The following is a 19,793-nucleotide window of genomic DNA, read 5'->3' as shown; positions in this document are numbered from 1 at the left end:
CATTCACTCATTCACTCATTCACATATATGTTAAACAATAAAATTAATTAAAAACACAAGCCGAATGAAATCTCACCTTTGAATAATTGAAATAGGTATAATACCCGAATTAGTCCCTCTCTTTGAAATGCGCCTCACTAATCTCTCTACTTTTAAAAAATGACCCAATTTGAGTCCCTCTACCCTTAATCTCTTCCCATCTAGCCTCTCTACTCTTGAAAAATACAACCAATAATTGGCTTATTTTAGAGTAGAAAGGACTAAGTAGAACCATTTTTCAATAGTAGAGGGACTATGGAGAGCATTTATGAGTAGAGAGAGCGAAAAAGAGAGAGAAAAAGTAGAGGGGACTAATTCAAGTATTATACCATTGAAATATGAACTAATTTCAACAAACTCTCAAATCATTAATCAATATTCAAGAACCAATCCAGCAGTTGAAGATCTCTAAATCGGGCAAGATGAATTGATAAAGAAATCTCGCTACTCAAGAGTAATGGAAAAATTGGAAATTTGAAAGTGGAGGTTGGATGAGTGGATTCTTTGGAGCACTCACGGGTACAACAAGAATACAAGTATTAACATTGGGATTAAATGCTTTAAGCCTAATCAATTAATGAATTACTTATGTTTTTCCCTCTATGGAAAAGCACAACAAAAACTAGCCATTGGATGAATATCATGTGGTTGATCAATGGGTTCATTCTCCAAAGCTATATGTTGGGTTCATTCTCCAAAGCTATAAGCCTTTTAACTTTGATTAATGGTGGACCCGAACCATTGAATAAATGGTTCATTCGGTAAAGCTTTTAAGCCTTTAACATTGATTAATGGTGGACCCGGTAGATCATGGCCCATTCTTATCAATCCAACTCATTCACTTGAAGAGGGAGAGTGAACTAACTTGACTTGAGGGAAATTTGAATCTTTGTGAACTCCGGCAACACCGCACATCGGTGGCTGAATCATTCTGCAAAGTTCATTTTTCTATGTAGTACAAGAACTTCTACTATACTTTCACTTTTTGTATATATAGTGTCGGGATTACCACATGATTAATTCTAAAATTAATTTTTAAAAAAGGTGTTGGTAATAGGTAGGCATGACTTATGTGCTACCATGTCAACTTAAAAATATTAGCCAAAAGGGTCAAATTTGTATGTTGTTGTGTGGTTTTGCGAATCAAATTGCATTTCCCTCTATAATTTGAGGCTTTTATGGGAGTTATTTGGTAGTTTTCAAGAAACCATTGGTAACTCACAATGTGCATTAAAGGGGTGAGGGATTTGAACTTTATTCCCCTTGTATTGTTATCGGCATGTACTAGTATACTTATACTAGGGACCTAATACTATTCTATTCTTGGTCACGGGACCCTATAAAGGAAGTAATGGTTTCCCCATCAAAGTTATATAGTAGAAGATTTATACAGTAAGATCATTAAAGCCACGAAATTAATACATCTTTGTACATGTTGTTTACCTTGTTATTGTAGTTTCACCATTATGTTTATAATAACAATATATTTCTAAAAATAATAATAACAACATAAATAATAATATACTATTTTAGGTTCCTTAAAAGAGCTGTAGATATTAAAATATAAATTTAAAAATCATTTGATTTTTTTTCAAATATCGACTTAATTTAGTATCTAAATCCTATGCACATGAAGAATTTAGAATTTTTATTCATCTTACATTTATTATTTTTATGAATAGACATTTCTTTTTCTTTTTCTCTTTCCCTTATTTTAAAAGAGGGAAAATTACTTTATTCACCTCAGTAATTTTTCAAAACTTCCCAAAAACCCCCTCCTACTTTTTACACACCACGGACGACCCTTCCGTTAGTGTTTAACTTCCCTTTTACCCCCTACCGTTCACTTCAAAATGGGTCCATGTTGTGAAATCCCATTTTTGGCCACGAAAAATGGTGGGAAAGGAAAAGCGCGAAATCACGTCATGTTCGACCTTTTGAAGGAGCTTTTACCTTGGTTTTCGATGAGACGATGCCGAGGAGTTGCATTACATCTTGTTGTTCTCCTCATTATCATACCGAAATATATAAATCGGTTTCTCGAGCAGAAAATGAAATTGATTTCCATCGGATTAGTCGAAAGTGCACTTCATCTTCAAATGAGTCGTAGTCGATTTTATTGTCGAGGCGAGCATGTGCCATTGTCGTCTTCTCGTTTATGGTTGTAAAGTTGTATTACGGCGAGAAGAGCGATGATTCTGACGAGTTCGTTTCGTTGTAAAAGTTCTTCTCGTTTATGGTTATCTATTTGTATATTTTTAAATAATGTTTAACTATTTTGCTATTATCCGTTTAAATATTTTTACTAATATGTTTAATAATTGTCATATCCGTTTAATACTTCCCATCTCCGTTTAACATTATCTTTACATGTATAACTATTCATAAGCGTGTAAATTCTCAAAGTCTCTGCGTAAAAGCGGTGATCTTTTTCGTTTGATCCGAATTGTTGGCATGTGGCACGTGGCGGTGGCGAGGTTATGGTATCCGTGCGTGAAAATTAATGGCGGCATTAATTCTTATGCCGTGATACATCAAATTTCCGAACACCCGTTCGTTCTCATCGATCGATGTCGGCCGCTGTGCGTTTAACTTTTTCTCGGATCTGAAGAGTCGACTAGCTTGTGGACTTCACACCATAAATAACCGGGAAGAACCACTCCCCATGGACAACCACTCCTCGTCGTCCTCATCATCCTCCTCCTCCTCCTCCTCCTCTTCCTCCTCTTCCCATGGACATGACCGCTCTATCACGAAAGGATGTTTCGTGAGCCTTCTTCCTTATCTTGAGAATCGATTAGCCGTAATCACCGAACTAGTTAAACTATCTTTTCACGCCCTGAGCAGAAATCCTCTCATAATTGCACGAATGCAGGAGGATTCTCCAGTGATGGATGACGGGAAAGCGATTAAGAGAGCATTTCGACTTGGGTATGAAAAGAAAGTTTTTCACGTATTGCGTGATTGCGGAGGATTCTCTAGAGGAGGAGATCATGAAACATCCTTTAAAGCGAGGGTTGACATTTACCACTGAGACTTTTACATTAGCGTTTAAGAAAATGGCGTCGATTGTACAAGCTATTACGTTACGTGTTTAACTACTCGGGGATCGTCGTTTAAGTCCTACCATGACACATTGATTAATAGTCGTTTTTCATGAATGTGTGTTGTTTAACCTTTTTTTAATGTTGATGCGTTTTTGCGGGGTTCAAGTTGATGCGCTTGTTATGCAGACCGTGTGAGCGTTCGAATGTCTGAGACACTTGTTTAGTTATCACGGGTCGAGTCGTGAGTGTCAAAGTCGAGCGGGACGTTGTAAATGTTGTAAATGTTGTAAATCTTTGTAAATGTTGTAAATGTTGTAAATCTTTTTATAAATAAAAGCGAAACAATCGTATTTGTTTGTGAACTTACGAAATTTAAGCAGAGACCTAGTAAAAAAACAATGTGGGAAACAAAAAAAGCGTCATTGTAAACAATAGAAAAAAAGTTAAACAATACTCAAGTTACTCTTTAAACAATGACAGCGGTGTTTAAGAAAATACGTAAATATGTTTAAGCGGTGACCCGGGGAGGTACCCATCTAGCAGCGATGTCGATTGAAAAGCATTCGATTTAAACAATAACATATTATTTACATGATATAGACTTTAGTTAAGCAGGTTAACCGTTATTTTTAAACACTATATGTATCTGTTTAAACATAAAAAAAGCTTAGCGTTTACGAGAGACTCATGTTGAGTTGAGAACTTTCATTCGAGCGATGACAATATGTCTTCCTCGCGACAATGACATATATTTCCCTTTTTTTGCCCTTGGGATGGAGGGAAAAAAATACCGCCCGATCACATCACGTCTAGTCTAACCTCTATCGTACTAGCTGTGCACTTTTTTTGTTTGCGTTTCATTGCTTTGTTTGTTCTTTACATCTTCTACTTCTTCTTACGTCGTCTTCGTTTTTGTTCTTCATTTCATTTGGTTTTATGCGATTTGGTTTTCGACCCGATATATTATGGAGAGTTTTTTTGTGGTATTGCTAGATTGACGGGGGAGGGAAGAGTGCTAATGTTCACGGCTCGAGACTTCTTGGGGAATTGGTGTTAGGGCGAGATATGTGGCGATGGGGTCTCGAAGTTTCTCTTATCGAGGGGTTAAGTTCATCACACGGATGGATATAAAAGCGGTTTGCCCGATAGAAAAGCGATGTTGACTTCCAGTCGGATGTGTCACGTCCACTCCATCTTCAAATGTCTTTGTAGTTGATCTTGTCGTCGAGGGCGAGAAAAATGTGCCATTGCGAATCCTAATGAAAAGCGAGGTTTTACTCGTTGTAAGTTCCTTTTCTTTTTAATTATTCCGGTTATGCAGGGGTCGTTTATTGTTTAAATATGTCAGATCATTTGGTTAACATATTGTACTAGTCCTTTACGTTATTAGTTAATTGTTTAAGTATTTAATTTAACGTTTAACTATTGTCATTATCAGCTTAAACATTATATTCTCAAAGCTTAACATATTGATCTTTTCATTTGGTGAAGTGTTGGCGGGGAATTCGGATTCTGCGAGTGCTCCCATTCATCCCCATGGTGACCACGGCGGTGTGGGATGTCTTCCTTCCTCGATCGGATCATTACGAAGTGTTGTCGTTGGATATTGAGTCAGCGTTTTTGGCGAGTGTCGAACATTTCGAGGGATGTACTTGAAATCATGCGATCAAAAGGAATTTTTGACTTCAAATTCATAAAGAGCGAAAAAAACATCGGGTGGCTGTGGAATCTTGTTGCCGATGGTTGTCGTTAGCGCCTTCATGCATCAAAAGAGTATAACAAAAAAATACTTTCGGAATCAAGACAATCAACCCGTCACACACTTGCGGTGGTGGCGTAGGTTCGGCGTCACGTCAAAGCGTCCAAAAAAATGGGTTAGCGCGCGGTGATTCGAAGCTCGAGGGACCCAGTCCCTTATGCGAGGCCATCGACATTCGAGGAAGGACATGTTGCGGGAACATGGTGTCCACATACCATACAAGCGAGGCTTGGTTGGGAAAAAGAGCATGCCGGGTGGTCCTCGGCGGCGGTGACATCTCCGGCTATATTTGTTTGCTTTGGTATGTGGATAAAGGTGGGTGAGACAAATCCGGCGGCGTTGCGATCGTGGAGAGGGCGGTGATCGTTTTTAAGCGTGCATTCTTTTTCTTTCGTAGCGTGTATTGTGGGATTCGAGAGGGCTTGCGGGGCGGCTGCTTTGTTTCTCGATGGTACCCGCCTCCTTGGAAAAATATCGAGGGTACACTCTTGGGTGCCACGGGGAAAGATGGTAACAATGGTTTTTCCACGTCGCCTTGGTATAGTCGACAAGCGAGACCGATGCCAATTGGACTTGGTTCAGTATCTAAGTTGGGCGATGCCTTGTCACGAGGGTGGAGATTATCATGAGATAATTACCTTCGTGTCGGACGAGTCGAGGGCCTTGTGAGCGCGATTGCGAGAGTCTTCCCTTCTTACGCCACATGCGTCTTGTCTTCGACATTTGGAGGCCAATTTTATGAAAGCCAATGTCGGACTTGGGGAAGGCGTTGAGGGAGGAGTCTTTGGTCTATATGCTTCCGCATTGCGTGGGCATCCACGGCTAAAAGATTTCGATGATACTAGTGAATGAGCTGCGAGGCCGTATCACCGAAGCTCATCGTTTGGTTGATTAATAAATCGGATATGGCACATTGGTCGAATTATCATTCGGAGGTGATCGTTGGGGTGAGATGTATTCGAGCGTCGCGGAGTCGTTCGATGCTTGGATCAAGGAAGCTCGTCATTTCTGGGGTGGCGAAAATGGTCGACTCCATAAGAGTCTGCGAATGTTGATTTACACTTAACATTTAGTATTACCCTTTAAACATTCTCAATCTTTGTTTAATTACACTTTTTCGACTTTAAATATTAATCATTTCGTTTATTTAATTACAATAATGTTTAAACATGTTGATGAATTATTTAACCATCACTGTCTTTGTTTAACCTTATTTGCGGGGTTCGAGTTGATGCGCATGTTATGTAACGGGCGTGAGCAAGCGACCAAATGGGAGACCTACTTATGCCCGAGACATACATTCGAAGTTAGAGATCATTGTTGAGGGACGGCCGAAATCTTACGTGTTGGTCGTTGTGTCGATGATCGTTACGAGTGATCGACCAATCGACAACTCACGTGGATCTCGCCATCGAGAACTTGTTCATGTCGAAGGTGGCAAGTTTATGGTATCCCTTGCGAACATGCTTGCGCGGCAATAATGCGAGCAGACACCAGCGTACATCGATTTATTAGCGGGTACTTCACCGTCGACAATTACAAAGCTGGCGTACAAGGAAGCTATATTCCCCATACCCGGCGATGGCGAGGCCTTGAGGGCGGAAATCGTGAGCTTCGTTTGCGACCGCTTTGTGACTAGAAAGGCGACTGGGCGGCCTAGGCGAAAAGAGGATCGAGTCATGGCGTTTGATGTCCGCGAGTTACATTGCGGCCGCTGCGAGGATCCGGTCGCGATCGGCGATCTTGCAGATGAAAGCGATCGCCGACTAGGCATTGTTAATAAACCGAGCGATGACGGGGAAACATTGTGTATTTATAGCGAATTGAATGTATTTACGGAGACATTGTTATTTTTAAGCGGATACTGCTGTAATTTGAAATATTTCAGCTGATGTTTAAGCGATATATGGTATATTTAAACAATGAAAGCGGAAATGTACACAACTACTAGCGTAAATTAAACAATGAAATGGCCCGAATGAAATTTAACAGCCTTACAATTGAAAAACAAACAAAAATTTACATTGAGATATACAAGTCATGTTCTTGAAAAACAAAAAAACAATGAATTGAATTGTGTATTGATGGGCGACTTTCCATATTTAGTTAAACAATAAGTGCATTTCATTTAAGCAGAGAAAGTGTTATTTTTAAGCGAGTACACCGTAATTTGAAATATTTAAAAGCGATGTTTTAAAGCGATATATACTATATTTAAACAATGAAAGTGAAATGTACACAATTACAGCGTAAATTAAACAATGAAATAAAACCGAATGGAATTTAACCCGCTTTTACAATTCAAAAACAAACAAAAATTTACATTAAGATATACAAGTCATGTTCTTGAACACGAAAACAATGAATTGAATTTGTCAGATTTACATTTGAAAACAAAAATTGGCGATCGGATATACTGAGACATGTTATTCAAAAGCAATTTAACCCGCTTGTGACGACCCCTTTATCATGGGACGCAGGTGCCCTCCCTCCTTAAGTATCGCGGGTAACATACCGTGATCCCGAGGTAAGGAGCGTGCATCTGCGGTGGCCGTAACTTCTCACCCGCAGTGATTGCTCGATAAACCGCATGGCGTGAGGCGGGCGCGATCGGCGCTTCCTTGTTTTTAGGCGTGGGGTTTTACGTATGCAGTCTGCGGCGGGTACTTTGCTAGTCGCCGACTCGCCTAACTCCATATCGACACAAAGGTCGAATAGATTCCATTGTCGAGATATGCAAGTCGAGATTAGAATACCGATTTAAATACCAAGCAGGATATTAATCGGACGTAATTAAAGAACTTACCATGTCAACGCGTCCTTATCGTACCCGGGACATGAAGAATAATGCATGTATTCTTGTTTATCATTGTCCGGGGACGACGACATGGAAGTGGCCATTCATGATTATCGGGAGGATGACAATTTGAACTTCATGCGGGTTGCTTGCGGCATCCCGATCATAGCCATAATGTGTGTCGTGTGCGTCGTCACGCTTTGGCATAAGCAGCATGAGCGGTCGATGATGGGCGCTTCTTGTAAGGATATGGCTCTTTGCTCGGCGACTTTTGTATTATGCATCTGAGCGTCCATCACATCATCGATGACCATCTCCTTCCCCTCAGCGGCGTGTATAACTTTGTCGGCGTGTGGTCGCGTGACGTCGTTCTTCCTGCGAGCGAGTCTTTGAGGATTAAAGCGATATGAGATATTAGAAGACCATATTGTAAATATTTAAATGATATTATCAATTGTTACATGATATTATATATAATTAAGCGGTAAAGGCGAAAACTTAAATGATAACATAATGGTATTAAACACTATTAGGTAATAGTTAAACACTATAAGAAACTCTTTAAACAATATCATAAAAAGCGTTACACTTACCCGTCCATAGGCGGTTGAGGAAGATCCTCATCGACTCCTGCTCGTATTTGTTAAAACGACTCGAGGCCAACCCATTTCTTCTTCTTGAATAAAAAGCTTTCCGGGCAAATGCGGTCGATTTTTTTGATTGGCCTTGATCATCTCTCTCGTTGCTCGGTCGGGGTCTTCATCGACATCTTCCTTCGATGCGGGGGACGATGGCGGCGACATCAGCTGCGAACACGTCCTTACATTGTTGTTCTTGTTGTGGGATTGTGTACGGCCCGATCTTGAGGGGACGGCGGCGGCATCGACCCATGAACACTTCCTTACATGGTTCTTGTTGTGGTGGGATTGTGTCTCGCTTGGGCTGTGATCTTGTCGGCCCAGCGGCAGCAGCGGATTCGACGATCTTCTCAGCCGTGGCCGTAGCAGCGGCATCGTTGGGAGACGCACCCTTAACTTGTTCTTGACCTTGAGGGATTGTGTCCATCTTTGATGCATGATCTCGGCGGCCGGTTCCAGCGGGTCGGCGATTTCATCGAGAGAGAGTCAGCGACCTTCTCAGCCGGCAGCGGCCAGCATCATCTCGATGTCCTCCGCGTCGTAGCCATGTCATCAGCGGCGGCAGACTCGATATGACATCGGTCGCCGATGGTGTTGCTATTGTTTCATCGTCGGTACGGCGGTGGAGACGAGGCGATATTGTTCTCCTCTTTTTCGCAAGTCTCTTGAATGTGGCCGCCTTGGAATGACCTTCCCGATGATGTCGTCGTCGTCGAAATTCGAGCGCCTCGTTACGTCCGGGTGCTTCGGTTCTTTCGAGGGATGGCGCGGCCGATTTGTGAAACGTCCTTCCAGCGCCTCCACCGGCGACAAGTCGAGAAACTTCGGTCGTCAATATCTGGCGTGCACTGCGTAAAGAGTTCGCGGTGACATCTTAGCCCGATGTCACGGTGGGAGTGCCAGCGGTCGGAGGGGCTGCCATGGTCGGGGGGCTATCGTTGTCGTGGTAGGGGGTTGTTGCGATCTGCGGGGTAGGGGAGGGCTTCTCGCGTCGAGGAATGCGTCGCGGCGTGGTGGGGTTTGGAAGTAGGAGAGCAGGCGTCCGGTAGCGCGATAGAGGCGCCCTCTCGTCCACGCCTTGAGCGAGTGGTTCGGGAGCGATGGCGTCCAGTCCAGTCGGTTGGCGCCCAGACAAATATTTCTTCTTGACGTTCAGCGGAACCATCTCGGGAAACTAACATATGTAAACCAAACAATTTTCAGTGAGATCATTCATTTTAAACTATAAAAAAACTATATATTTAAAGCGTTATAGAATATAATTAAGCGGAGAACAAAAATATTTAAAGCGGTTATGAATAATAGTTAAGCGGTAAATACTAAAGTTAAGCGCTAAATAAAAATGTTTAAACATTAAAGACTTATGTTAGACATTGTCCATGATTTATTACCTCTTTTTCCATCGGCGATGACAAGCTCGTTTCTACAGTCGCTTGCTTCGGTAAGTACTTTCAGCTGTAGCGAGCATCCTTGGGATCTTGCAGAAGCGGACTTTCTTCCCCGTTCGGTCATTTCGTAAAACAGGGCGTTAAGCGCGACCGAGCAACCCTTAATGTACCACGTGTTGGTGCTTCTTCCGGCGCATCTATCTTGCGCTCGGGCGGACGCTTGTGGAATATCCTCCATAAGCCACTTGTGCGTCGCTGCGCCCATGCGTGTCGCCCCATGGGTCGGTAGATCATCGGCGTAATCAGCGATCCGATTCGGAACCGAGCATGATGTATTTGGGAAGAGGGGCTGTCCCCATGAGAGTACACCATCGGGGAGTTTGACAAAATTATCTTCTTCTCTCCCTCAGTCGAACAAGTTGCGCTGAGTGCTCTTGATGGAGTCTCTGTGTCTCGTGAGGTCTTTTGATAGATCTAGGCCCTTGACGCCGACTGGTTTTCTTCTTACGAAAGACCAGCTGCGTCGCCATGATCGCATGAGCACGAGAACGAGGGCCACATCTTGAGGTGCGAAAACTCGGCAGAGCTTTCCCGATCCACGAATTTATTGAGTGCGACCATCGTACTGCTGCAAAAGAGAATCAAGAAGGGACCCTCTCTTGGTATATGGCTTCCAGCTCGATGAGCAGCTAAGCGGTGTCCTTGAATAATCTCCCGAGTGTCGAGGGTCGTGTTAACTTTCAATTCAGCTAAGGTCTCCTGGCAACGGGTGTCAAATAGCAACGCCCATTAACTAGGTTGACCGCCCGTAATCACAAGCCCTGCGAGTATTGACAAAAGTTTAAGCGGAAATATAAGGTTTTAAGCGGTAAACTCTCGGTTATTAAGCAGAGATATAAAAATGTTAAGCAGAGACCCATTTTGTTAAAGCAGAGGCGAGAATACTTAAAAGCAGAGACAACAAATGTTAAAGCTGTAACATCTCATTTCTTAAAGCGTCGACCTCGTTTGTAAAAGCTGCAACCATATCAAAGCGAAGCGGGAAATGTACGTTATAAATATTACACAAATCATAACAATCGAAAAAAACTATTTTCGATGAGTGTATACATCTGAAAATGCAAAAACAAAAACAAAAACCCTAGCAGAAATCTCCTGAGACTAACAAAACCCCAGTAGAAATCCCCTGCGAGACTTGATATCTTCCAACAAAAAGCAGGGAGCACAAAAGCAAAACCGAAAAAAATCTTTCTTTATGTGAGCAGTTAACATAAAACCATACTCAATACCTTAGATTGCAAGCGATGAAATGCCAACTAGTTCGCGGGGGGACTTCTCCTTCGAGATCTGGGTGGAAAGGGAAAAGGCGATGAAATGCCAATTACTGGAGGCTCGCGGTAGAGACAACTTCGGAGACGCAGGAAATGGAAAAGTCGAAGACGTGAGTTGAGAAAAAAGCAATTAAACGGGCCCAATAAATTGCCTCTAGAGTTCACCTCGAAAAACCCCCACTTCCTCTCAAATCGCCGAGATAGGGCTGCGACCACGACTCCCCTCATGCAGGGTATTTTTCGTCCAAAAATTGAAACTCACTCCGCTCACATCCGTTACAGGGGTTTGGGGTTTGAAAAAAACATAGACTTTTAAAAGGAGGGGTTTTTGAGGATCTGCAAAAACTAACGGGTGTTTTTAGCAATTTTACAAACTTAAAAGGGTTTTTTGGCAATTTCCACTTTATTTAATTAAGAAGTATTTAAAGAAAAAAACAATATTAAATTCGACAGAATCTCTCCTTTAAAAAGGAAAAACAAAATATCTAGTAGTATTGACTTTTCAAAATTTAAGTATATCATACACCGTTGTTGGCAGTCATCACACTTAATAAGGTTGTTGAAGATTTATTGTGATTACCACTGGCCAACAACTACAAAACAAGCATTGAAAGTTCCAACCAACAACATTACTCCATATAAAAAAAGGTAGCACATGGACAGACATGGTCACAAACACAGATCATCCAAACATTTGCTGGAACAAATCAAACACAGAATCAAAAGACAATGACATATAACTTCATACTTTGAATGATATGGTGTTTGTAGCAAGGAACTGTTCATATAGTGGCATGAGTTGATCCATGAGACTGAACATAGTGAATGTCTATACAGAAATATTCACAAGAAGTAAACTAAATTCATATACAGCATACTATTTGCTTGTTTTCATGCCAGGGTTGCTTTATGTACATTCTTTGTACGAAAAAACTGCATTGAAAGAAATTATCTGTGAGCATTGAGCAACGATAAAAGTTTGAGGAGTTGGAAGAGGTTAAAGAAAAGGATAACGGATCAGAACCTGTCATGCCCAGTTCTTTCTCTTGGCGCGGAGTTGGAAGAGCTTGTCCCTCCATTGGGCTGCGGCAAATAAACAGTGGAGACCTTTTTTAGAAGCAGAAGCAGCAAAAGGGAAGGCAAGGAACAGGAACAGGAACTTCGGGAAGTAATGGCAACAGAGATCAAAAGAATTTTGTATTTATTCACACGCAATGAACTCGATTAGCAGCACATTGTGAAAATAATGATGGTCTAATTCCCAATAGATCGCACTTGTAATATATAAATGTAGGCAGCTTATAATAAGATTAAATCATTTATTATGTGATAAATTAGCAGCTTCAATCACCTTAATAGCAGGGAACATTTTAGTTTAGCAAGCTTTATGTTTGTAGTCCTAGTCCGGGCAAGTGTTGTAAGGATTGGTGAACTCTGATGACAGTTGTGATTGTAGCAAAGAAAGAAAAAACAAAAGGAAAAGAAACACTATACCAGCATCTCTGTATCTTTCCTCAACAGCAGCAATTAACATGTTACGGACCAGGTCAAATTCTTTGGCTTCAATGCAAAACTGGCCATCGGGCCTGCCATCAGAAACAACTTATCATCAGGAGGATAATAATATAGAACCACGAGGAAAATCTGCACTATGAATTTTCAACTAAATAACCAATGGCACAACGCGAAGGCAATTGTGAGATTGTGCGAATGGGGAAAAAGAACTACAAAATACAAAACACTAATAACACACATGGTAAAAGAGGAAGGACCTACCATGCAGAAAATTTCATCAAAATTTTTCTGGAGAAGAAATACACAAAAGGAAAAAAGATCACAATTCTTATGAACTTAAAATAACAACCAAATATTCAACAATGTCTATACATTGAAATACTCCAAGGTACCTAGGAAGTGATCTGGAATTCACATATTCTAAATAATAAATAATTGTTCCTTGAAACTGCAAACCTTTTATTAAATATTGATAAGAGACCAAAGGTTCACCTGTCAAGTTCTGTGATTAAAAATCCCTCAGACAGCGGAACTTGCACCACCTGTTGGGCGGGTTCAACAACTCTCATCCCATCACTGTAAGCAAGCTGTTTGTTGACTTGGATGGGCACCTATACATTTAAAATAAGTTTCACATAAGAGATTTACAACAACATATTGCATAATAAGATAACTCACTAGACCTCCAAAAGCTCCTCAAAAAAGTATAAAATAAGTCCATGTGTTATGTCCCGCACAAAATAGTTCCAACAATCAATTAGTAATTGATTCACCATTGCAAACAATCACCTTCCAAAGAACACCAGCAAATACCTCAAAATAAAAAATAATAGTGCAAACACACTGGTGAACAAAAAATTGTTCAAATATAGAGCAATGTAAACAATGCTTGAAACTTGACAGTGTCTGGAGGACGTATATGAACTATATCCAGATATCATATGCTATAATTAAAAAAAGCCAAGGATGGGAAATACCTTGCATCTCACAGCCACATTAATTGCATCAGAAGGACGGAGGTCAAAGCTGACGCATTCTTTCTCGTTCCCGACCTGCAAATATCGAAGGGTCACATCCATGGATCCCTTTGGCTCAGATACAAGGTCAATTTGTAGCAATTTTGAAAAGTAAGAAATACCTTAGTGAGGTAGAGTTGAGCAAAATATGCCTCATGTACTCTTTTGGTTACTCTAACCAGCTGCACCTGAAATGGAAAAATTCGCTATGCTAAGGCAGTTCTAAGACGTAAGCAGATTTTATCACTCTCATATATTAAGGCAGCTCTAGGACATTGTTCAATCATAATACTCAAGGAAAGAAATAGTGTAGCATGACCACATATTAAAATTTAACAGATTGAATTACCTCATATCCCATCTTTTCAACCATTTCACTTAGTACTTGGTAGACAGTTGGTCTTGCCTGAGCAAAAAAAATAAGGTTCGTTAAGTAAGATGAAAACCAGTAAATACTGCAATCAGAATTGACTGTTCACTAAATTGAAATAACAGAGAGTTGATGTACAATTGGAACATTTCGCAATGCAGCCATTAGCATCACACTTGGCATCTCCACTGCAATGACAGAAAAACAAAGAAGGTTGCATTCAAGACTTGAGGCAAACCCAAACCTAACGATAATAATCGACAACTCATGCAAGAAATACATACAAACAATGATAGGAAGAAGAAGGCCGCTTCCATCTTCCATCTTCAAAACAATAGCAGGATGAGGCGAATAATCTGGTAAATGTCCTCCTTGTGGATTGTTGTGAACACATTTTAGATTTCTTCCATCACGCATTTTAATTGAGAAACCATCAGAACCACTTCTCACCTCAACTGCAAAGAAAAATGATTTTACAAATATATTCCCAAGATATGCAGACCATGAAAATTCAGAAAGAAAATATGCATAAAATTTAGAGGCCAAAAAAAAAAAAACAAAGGTTAGTCTTAAAAGTTAAAATGCACCATTCGCGTTCTGCATATTCCACTAGGAATAATCCCTAATGCAGTGCAAGTTAGAAAAAAAAATGAACGATATCAGACCAGATATCCGTACAGTTCATTACAAATTCGTGATCATTTCAAGAATATTCACTTAATATGTATTACCTATGGACCATTGAATTCACAAATTATTTACAAAGTTATCAGCAGTAAATTTTGCAATTTCAGTTTGCAACCATCAGTCAGTAAAAACACTGATTGATACATCATACATCATTAGCACAGATTCCATATTAGTCCTAATAATAAGTAGTTACACCACCAGTCAATAGCGAAGGAAACAGGAAAAGACACAAACCGATGTAATTCAGTGCTTGACCTCCGAAATAGGAGTCTAATTGACTGCAATTAAATTGGTTGCACATAAGGTATTGTATTATAAAGAGATGCTACTACCAACAACAATACATTGTCAAACTAAAGTACAACGTATAATGACTAATGACACATAGTCAAAAAGATGTGCAAAGACACGAGCCCTAAACCACTCAAAATCACATAAAGCCACATATAAACATGAAGAAGCCACTCATGATAATTATAACAAAACAAAGAAGGCAAGACATACATTGACCAACAGAACAGACACAACGTGAAAACACAATTGTACCATAAACTACGCCAAAGCCCACATGAATACTAGTGAAGAATTCGTTTACTTTTACCAGTTTCAAATTATTTATGCATCAACAACTAAATTTGCATGCAGACAAAAGCATTAGGAACCACGAGCAGATAGGACCGAAAACACAAAAATAACTAAGAAGGATTGGTGGTTCTGATATCATACCAGCTTCAATCACACTGGAGTTCACATAATCTTCATCATTTTCTCTGAAATTCCCTGCTGTACTCCCATTATTATCATTTGAAGACGAGCTGAAGGTACAATAGACAGTCACCCTCCTCTTTCCTTTGGGCTGACGGAAGAAAGTACCAACTCCACCATTGACTACATGCTCACATCTACCTTTGGTCCCAATAAATACACTTCTAAGCATCCTAGTCTTTATTATAGGAGCGCTCAACAAAGGAACAGCATTGCCTGCAAGCTTTGTATGAACAAGGGGAGGGCAAATAGCACGTCCATGCAGAGTACCCATCTTGTGTCGCCTACTGCTCAAAAACGACAAAAAAAAAGACCAAATAGATACAAAGAATTCACAAAACTCTCAACCCACGAATCAAAAACAGCCAACATGTGAATCATTCAATTCATGACGAACACGACAAGATACTCCACTCCATAACAATAATACTCTTTTAATTGGTAAATTCTTTTGCATCAACAACAAAGATGGCAAAGATGCCACCTTTTCCCAGAAAAAAAAAAATCAAACTTGTCTTTCAAAAATCAACCGGCCTACGCATTAATCTAAAGAATAATCACAAAAATTCGATTTTTCAGACAAGACACATTATAATTTGGTTTTATCCACAACTAATCAAACACGATCAACCATAATTCTAATCTTAAAACACCAATAATAAAAAATAAAAAATAATCATAAAAAACAATTGATCGCAAACCTCAAATTCCACAAAGCAGGGTATTAAGCAGAAGCCGAAACTCCAAGTGATCGATCGCCAAGAGGAAAAAGAGGATCTTCGAAGGAAACCTTGGCTCCCAATCGGATTTTCAAGCGAGAAGATAAAGTGAACAAGAGAAGGCCTAGTGCTTGATTTATCCGGAAATTAGACGAAGAGCGGTGAAGCGGATGAGGATCAAGTTTTTTCATTTATTTTAATTTACTTTTATACCCCTTATCATTCTCAAATTTCCCTCCACCCAGTGTTAGGCGAGGGGTTTTCCTGTAAATTTCTTCTTATTTTACAAAACTACCCTTCTCCATTTCCATATATGACCGATTCTACAACACAAGCTCCCGTGCCGTGTTGTTCACGTTTCGTAGGGGTATTAAGGGAAGTTCAAAGGTCACAGTCAAAGTTAAAGGACAGAATTACTCCCATCATGGACTTTTCTATGCCGTTGATTGGTAACTGGAAGTAGGGGTGATTTCGTCTTTTCGAAACATAGATATTTTATTCTGTGGGGACTACTAGTGTAATACTGTAGAGAAGGGCGGCGGCCGGGCCGGTTCCTGAATTTTTAAAATATAAATATCTGTGGAGAAGAAACGTGGCGTTGGATAATGATTTTATAGATATTTTTGCTCAGTTTTTAACTTTTTATTTAAATTCTAGATTTTTTTTTTAAGATTCTGTATTATTTAAGGATTTTTTTATTCGATTTTAGATATATATTTGGTTCAGAAACACTGTAAAATTGTAAATTGGATAAATGTTTATGTTTTAGATATATATATATATATATATATATATGGAGGAACAAATTTTAAATTTACCTTACCAAAATATTAAAAAAAAAAATCAATTTTTTTAAAATTGTTATTTTAATAAAATTATGGTTTTTCTATTTTTATAAAAAAAAATTAGAGTTTAAAATCATAAAAAATTTATATAAAAATAGATTAATTAGATTAATTTATAAAAGTGAGTGAATAAACATATTTTATATTTATTGTTAACACATAAAATATAGAAACGAGCCCGTAAAGTGGTAAAACTCTCTAATAAATTTTTTTTCCGCATATATAAATCTCAAAATTAATATCATTTATCTAAATTACTTAAGTATCTACCATTTGGAAAAATTCTATTGGTCGATTGTATGTTTTTACTTGTTGGATACGAATGCTCATTCTATATATGTATATTCAGCAAATTTTATTTTAATATCATTATTTTATAAATATTAAATATTTGATTGTATGTTTTGGGTTCCGGAGGAGACCCGTTGTTTCTCCTCGTTTTTTGTTTTTTTTTCCACGTTTAGTGGACTGGTTTTTATTACTTGTACTTTGGTATTTCTTTTTTTTTTTATGTATATGGTATATCCACTTTTTAAAAAATAAAATAAAATAAATTCCAGCTTCTCAAGCCCATTAACCAAATGTAACTATGTTTCAAAATATTGCTGCATGTATCTGCAAGATCAATGAATGCAATCATCCATTGAAAGGGGAAAAATAGACCATAAAAAATATCATGTAACCAATGTTTTTTTTTTTTTTACAAGAGGAACAGACAGCCAATGTGTGTATCTTTAATTTCATGATTGATTGCACTCGTCTTTGAAATTATCTTTAGTAATTTGATTGATTGCACACATTTGGCTCTTGATTGGGATTGAGATACACACATTGGCTTTCTAAATACTAAAGATAATTTCAAAGATGAGTGCAATCAATCAAGCTCACAGAAATCTTATAAGTTTGAAAGTGCCACCAAGATTTTTCTAAGAGAACCCATCAACTGGTTACATCACTAAAATGGAGCAAACTTGTTCTGTCTCAGAACTTTCTCAAAAGCTGATCAAATTTGCTCCATCATATACAATAACAACAACAACAACAACAACAACATTAATACTAACCTTTTCTGATTGCAAGGTCAGAGTTATGACACATTAATTCTGAAATCTAAGATCATGAATCATTTTGAAATGATTCATGAATAAAGGAAACTTAATTTGAAGTAAATATTCATCAGCTCATGTACACTCTCTGATCTCTTTGATTGATCATCAAGACTTCATATTAATTAATTAGCTCAAGTTCCTCCTCTGAAGTTTGGTGGTGACCAGAGGCCACCATTATCATTTGTGACATATGATGTGCAAGACAATGGCACAAGACAGAGGCCTCGGCTTCGAAGATCTGGTTTCGGCTCTTCTTTTTCTTCGACGCAAACCAAAGCCTAAGTTCACATTAAAATTCATCAGTGAAAGATCACAAGAAGTTGCAGTAGAAGATATTGGTTGGAAATTAATAGTTTATAGCTTCATACCCCTCCATGCATTGGCTTTAGTTTCTTATTTCCTGAAGATCTCATGTAGGGAACACTCAATGTCTGCAAATTAAGAACAGGAAATAAGGAAATTTTCCAGTACTTTGTTTTTGTATGTTGATCTAGTTTTATTGCATGTTAAAATGCTTATGTTCAAATTAATTACTTACCTCAACTTGATCTTGGAGAAATTTAATGTAACCAATTGCCTCCATCAACACTGAAGCTGTGTCTGTCTGCATAACCAAAAAATCAAACTCATATGAACATGAACAATATTATTAACATCAGAAATAACGAACAAACAGAAATTCATAATTGAAAGAGGTTTTCTTGTGCATGCACTATACATACTTTGCCAAAAGGTGACACCAATTGTTGAAGTGCTGCAATTCTGTCTCCAAGCTTCTCCTTCCTTACCTGCACATATATATATATATATATATATATTTATGAATGCAAAGTTTGGAAGTATTTTTATATGTGCATGATAAAATACTGTACATACCTTGAAAGGAGAGAAAGAAGAACGCTGCTCCATGCGTGGTTTTTTGTTTACTGTTTGAGATACTGCTGCAGCTCCAGGAACTAAAGATGATATCTGCACCAAAGCAACAGTGAAAAAGAATCAGTTTTTGATCACTATGAAACTTTGAGCCAAAAAAATCAGCACAGCTGAGCAAAGTTGAAACTTTCTTATGTTTTCATCTTTGTAAAAGATGATGTTGTGTCAAAGTTAAAGACTTAAAGCTGTGTAAAGATAGATTCTCTGCAGCTAGTTCTTTCATTTGACTGAGTAGAGAGAGAAAATGAAGATGGGCAAAAATAGTTAAAAACCAAGTTTGATACCTAAATGTCCTTCTTTTCGCATGCATGATTTATATAAATCCATTTAAAGGCCTGAATTCAAGCTAGGATGTTGAACACAAGTAAAGTAGAGGAAAAACACACACCTTATTGTGATATCCATTGGATAGAACTTGGTTTGGTTCTTGAAAATGCTCAAGCTCATGAGATGGTGAGTGTTCTTTGAACAATGCCATATTGTTATTGAGAGAGCACTGTGAAAAACTCCTGCCAAACTTAGTAGCTGAAGCCAAGACATCCAAATTAGCCTGTAAATGATCCATTCCTAAAGAGATGGGAAAGCAATGGGTGCAGACTATCGCCAGCGATTCTGGTTTGAGATCGTGGTGTGACCGCTGGAAGAACCGTGGCTAAAAGCTCTCTACTGCCATGCAGTAGAGACTACGAAGTTGTGGGATTCAGCGAAACCCAGTCGAGAGAAGAGATATCATCGAAAGCAGCGGTACAATCGGTGAGGCTGCTACTATGCAATTGTTCGGTGATGGATGAAGAGCTGAGAAACTCATGACCCTTTCATTTGGCTATTGTCA

The 19,793-nt window shown here is 39.0% G+C and overlaps 2 protein-coding genes across 2 annotated transcripts; both read right to left on the bottom strand.

The window, feature by feature from the left end:
* Positions 1–11,715: 11,715 nt before the first annotated feature.
* Positions 11,716–16,231, bottom strand: LOC120256590 (bifunctional nuclease 2-like). The gene is made up of 11 exons (XM_039264251.1): positions 16,057–16,231; positions 15,317–15,642; positions 14,185–14,355; positions 14,039–14,088; positions 13,880–13,936; positions 13,653–13,718; positions 13,492–13,566; positions 13,007–13,125; positions 12,494–12,585; positions 12,024–12,082; positions 11,716–11,932 (listed from the first exon to the last, which is right to left on the bottom strand). Exons 2-10 carry the CDS (start codon positions 15,627–15,629, stop codon positions 12,027–12,029), a joined length of 999 nt encoding a protein of 332 aa, XP_039120185.1. The 5' UTR covers positions 15,630–15,642; positions 16,057–16,231; the 3' UTR covers positions 11,716–11,932; positions 12,024–12,026.
* Positions 16,232–17,823: 1,592 nt separating this feature from the next.
* LOC120256589 (transcription factor bHLH110-like) lies at positions 17,824–19,543 on the bottom strand. The gene is made up of 6 exons (XM_039264250.1): positions 19,350–19,543; positions 18,905–18,997; positions 18,751–18,816; positions 18,567–18,632; positions 18,397–18,459; positions 17,824–18,306 (listed from the first exon to the last, which is right to left on the bottom strand). The coding sequence occupies exons 1-6, from the start codon at positions 19,524–19,526 to the stop codon at positions 18,160–18,162; spliced, it is 612 nt and encodes a 203-aa protein (XP_039120184.1). The 5' UTR covers positions 19,527–19,543; the 3' UTR covers positions 17,824–18,159.
* Positions 19,544–19,793: the final 250 nt, after the last annotated feature.

Source organism: Dioscorea cayenensis, unplaced genomic scaffold (assembly GCF_009730915.1).
Source record: "Dioscorea cayenensis subsp. rotundata cultivar TDr96_F1 unplaced genomic scaffold, TDr96_F1_v2_PseudoChromosome.rev07_lg8_w22 25.fasta BLBR01001520.1, whole genome shotgun sequence".
Classification (NCBI taxonomy): domain Eukaryota; kingdom Viridiplantae; phylum Streptophyta; class Magnoliopsida; order Dioscoreales; family Dioscoreaceae; genus Dioscorea; species Dioscorea cayenensis.
Note: the sequence above shows the minus strand (reverse complement) of the source record. Positions and strands in the feature narration are given on the sequence as shown.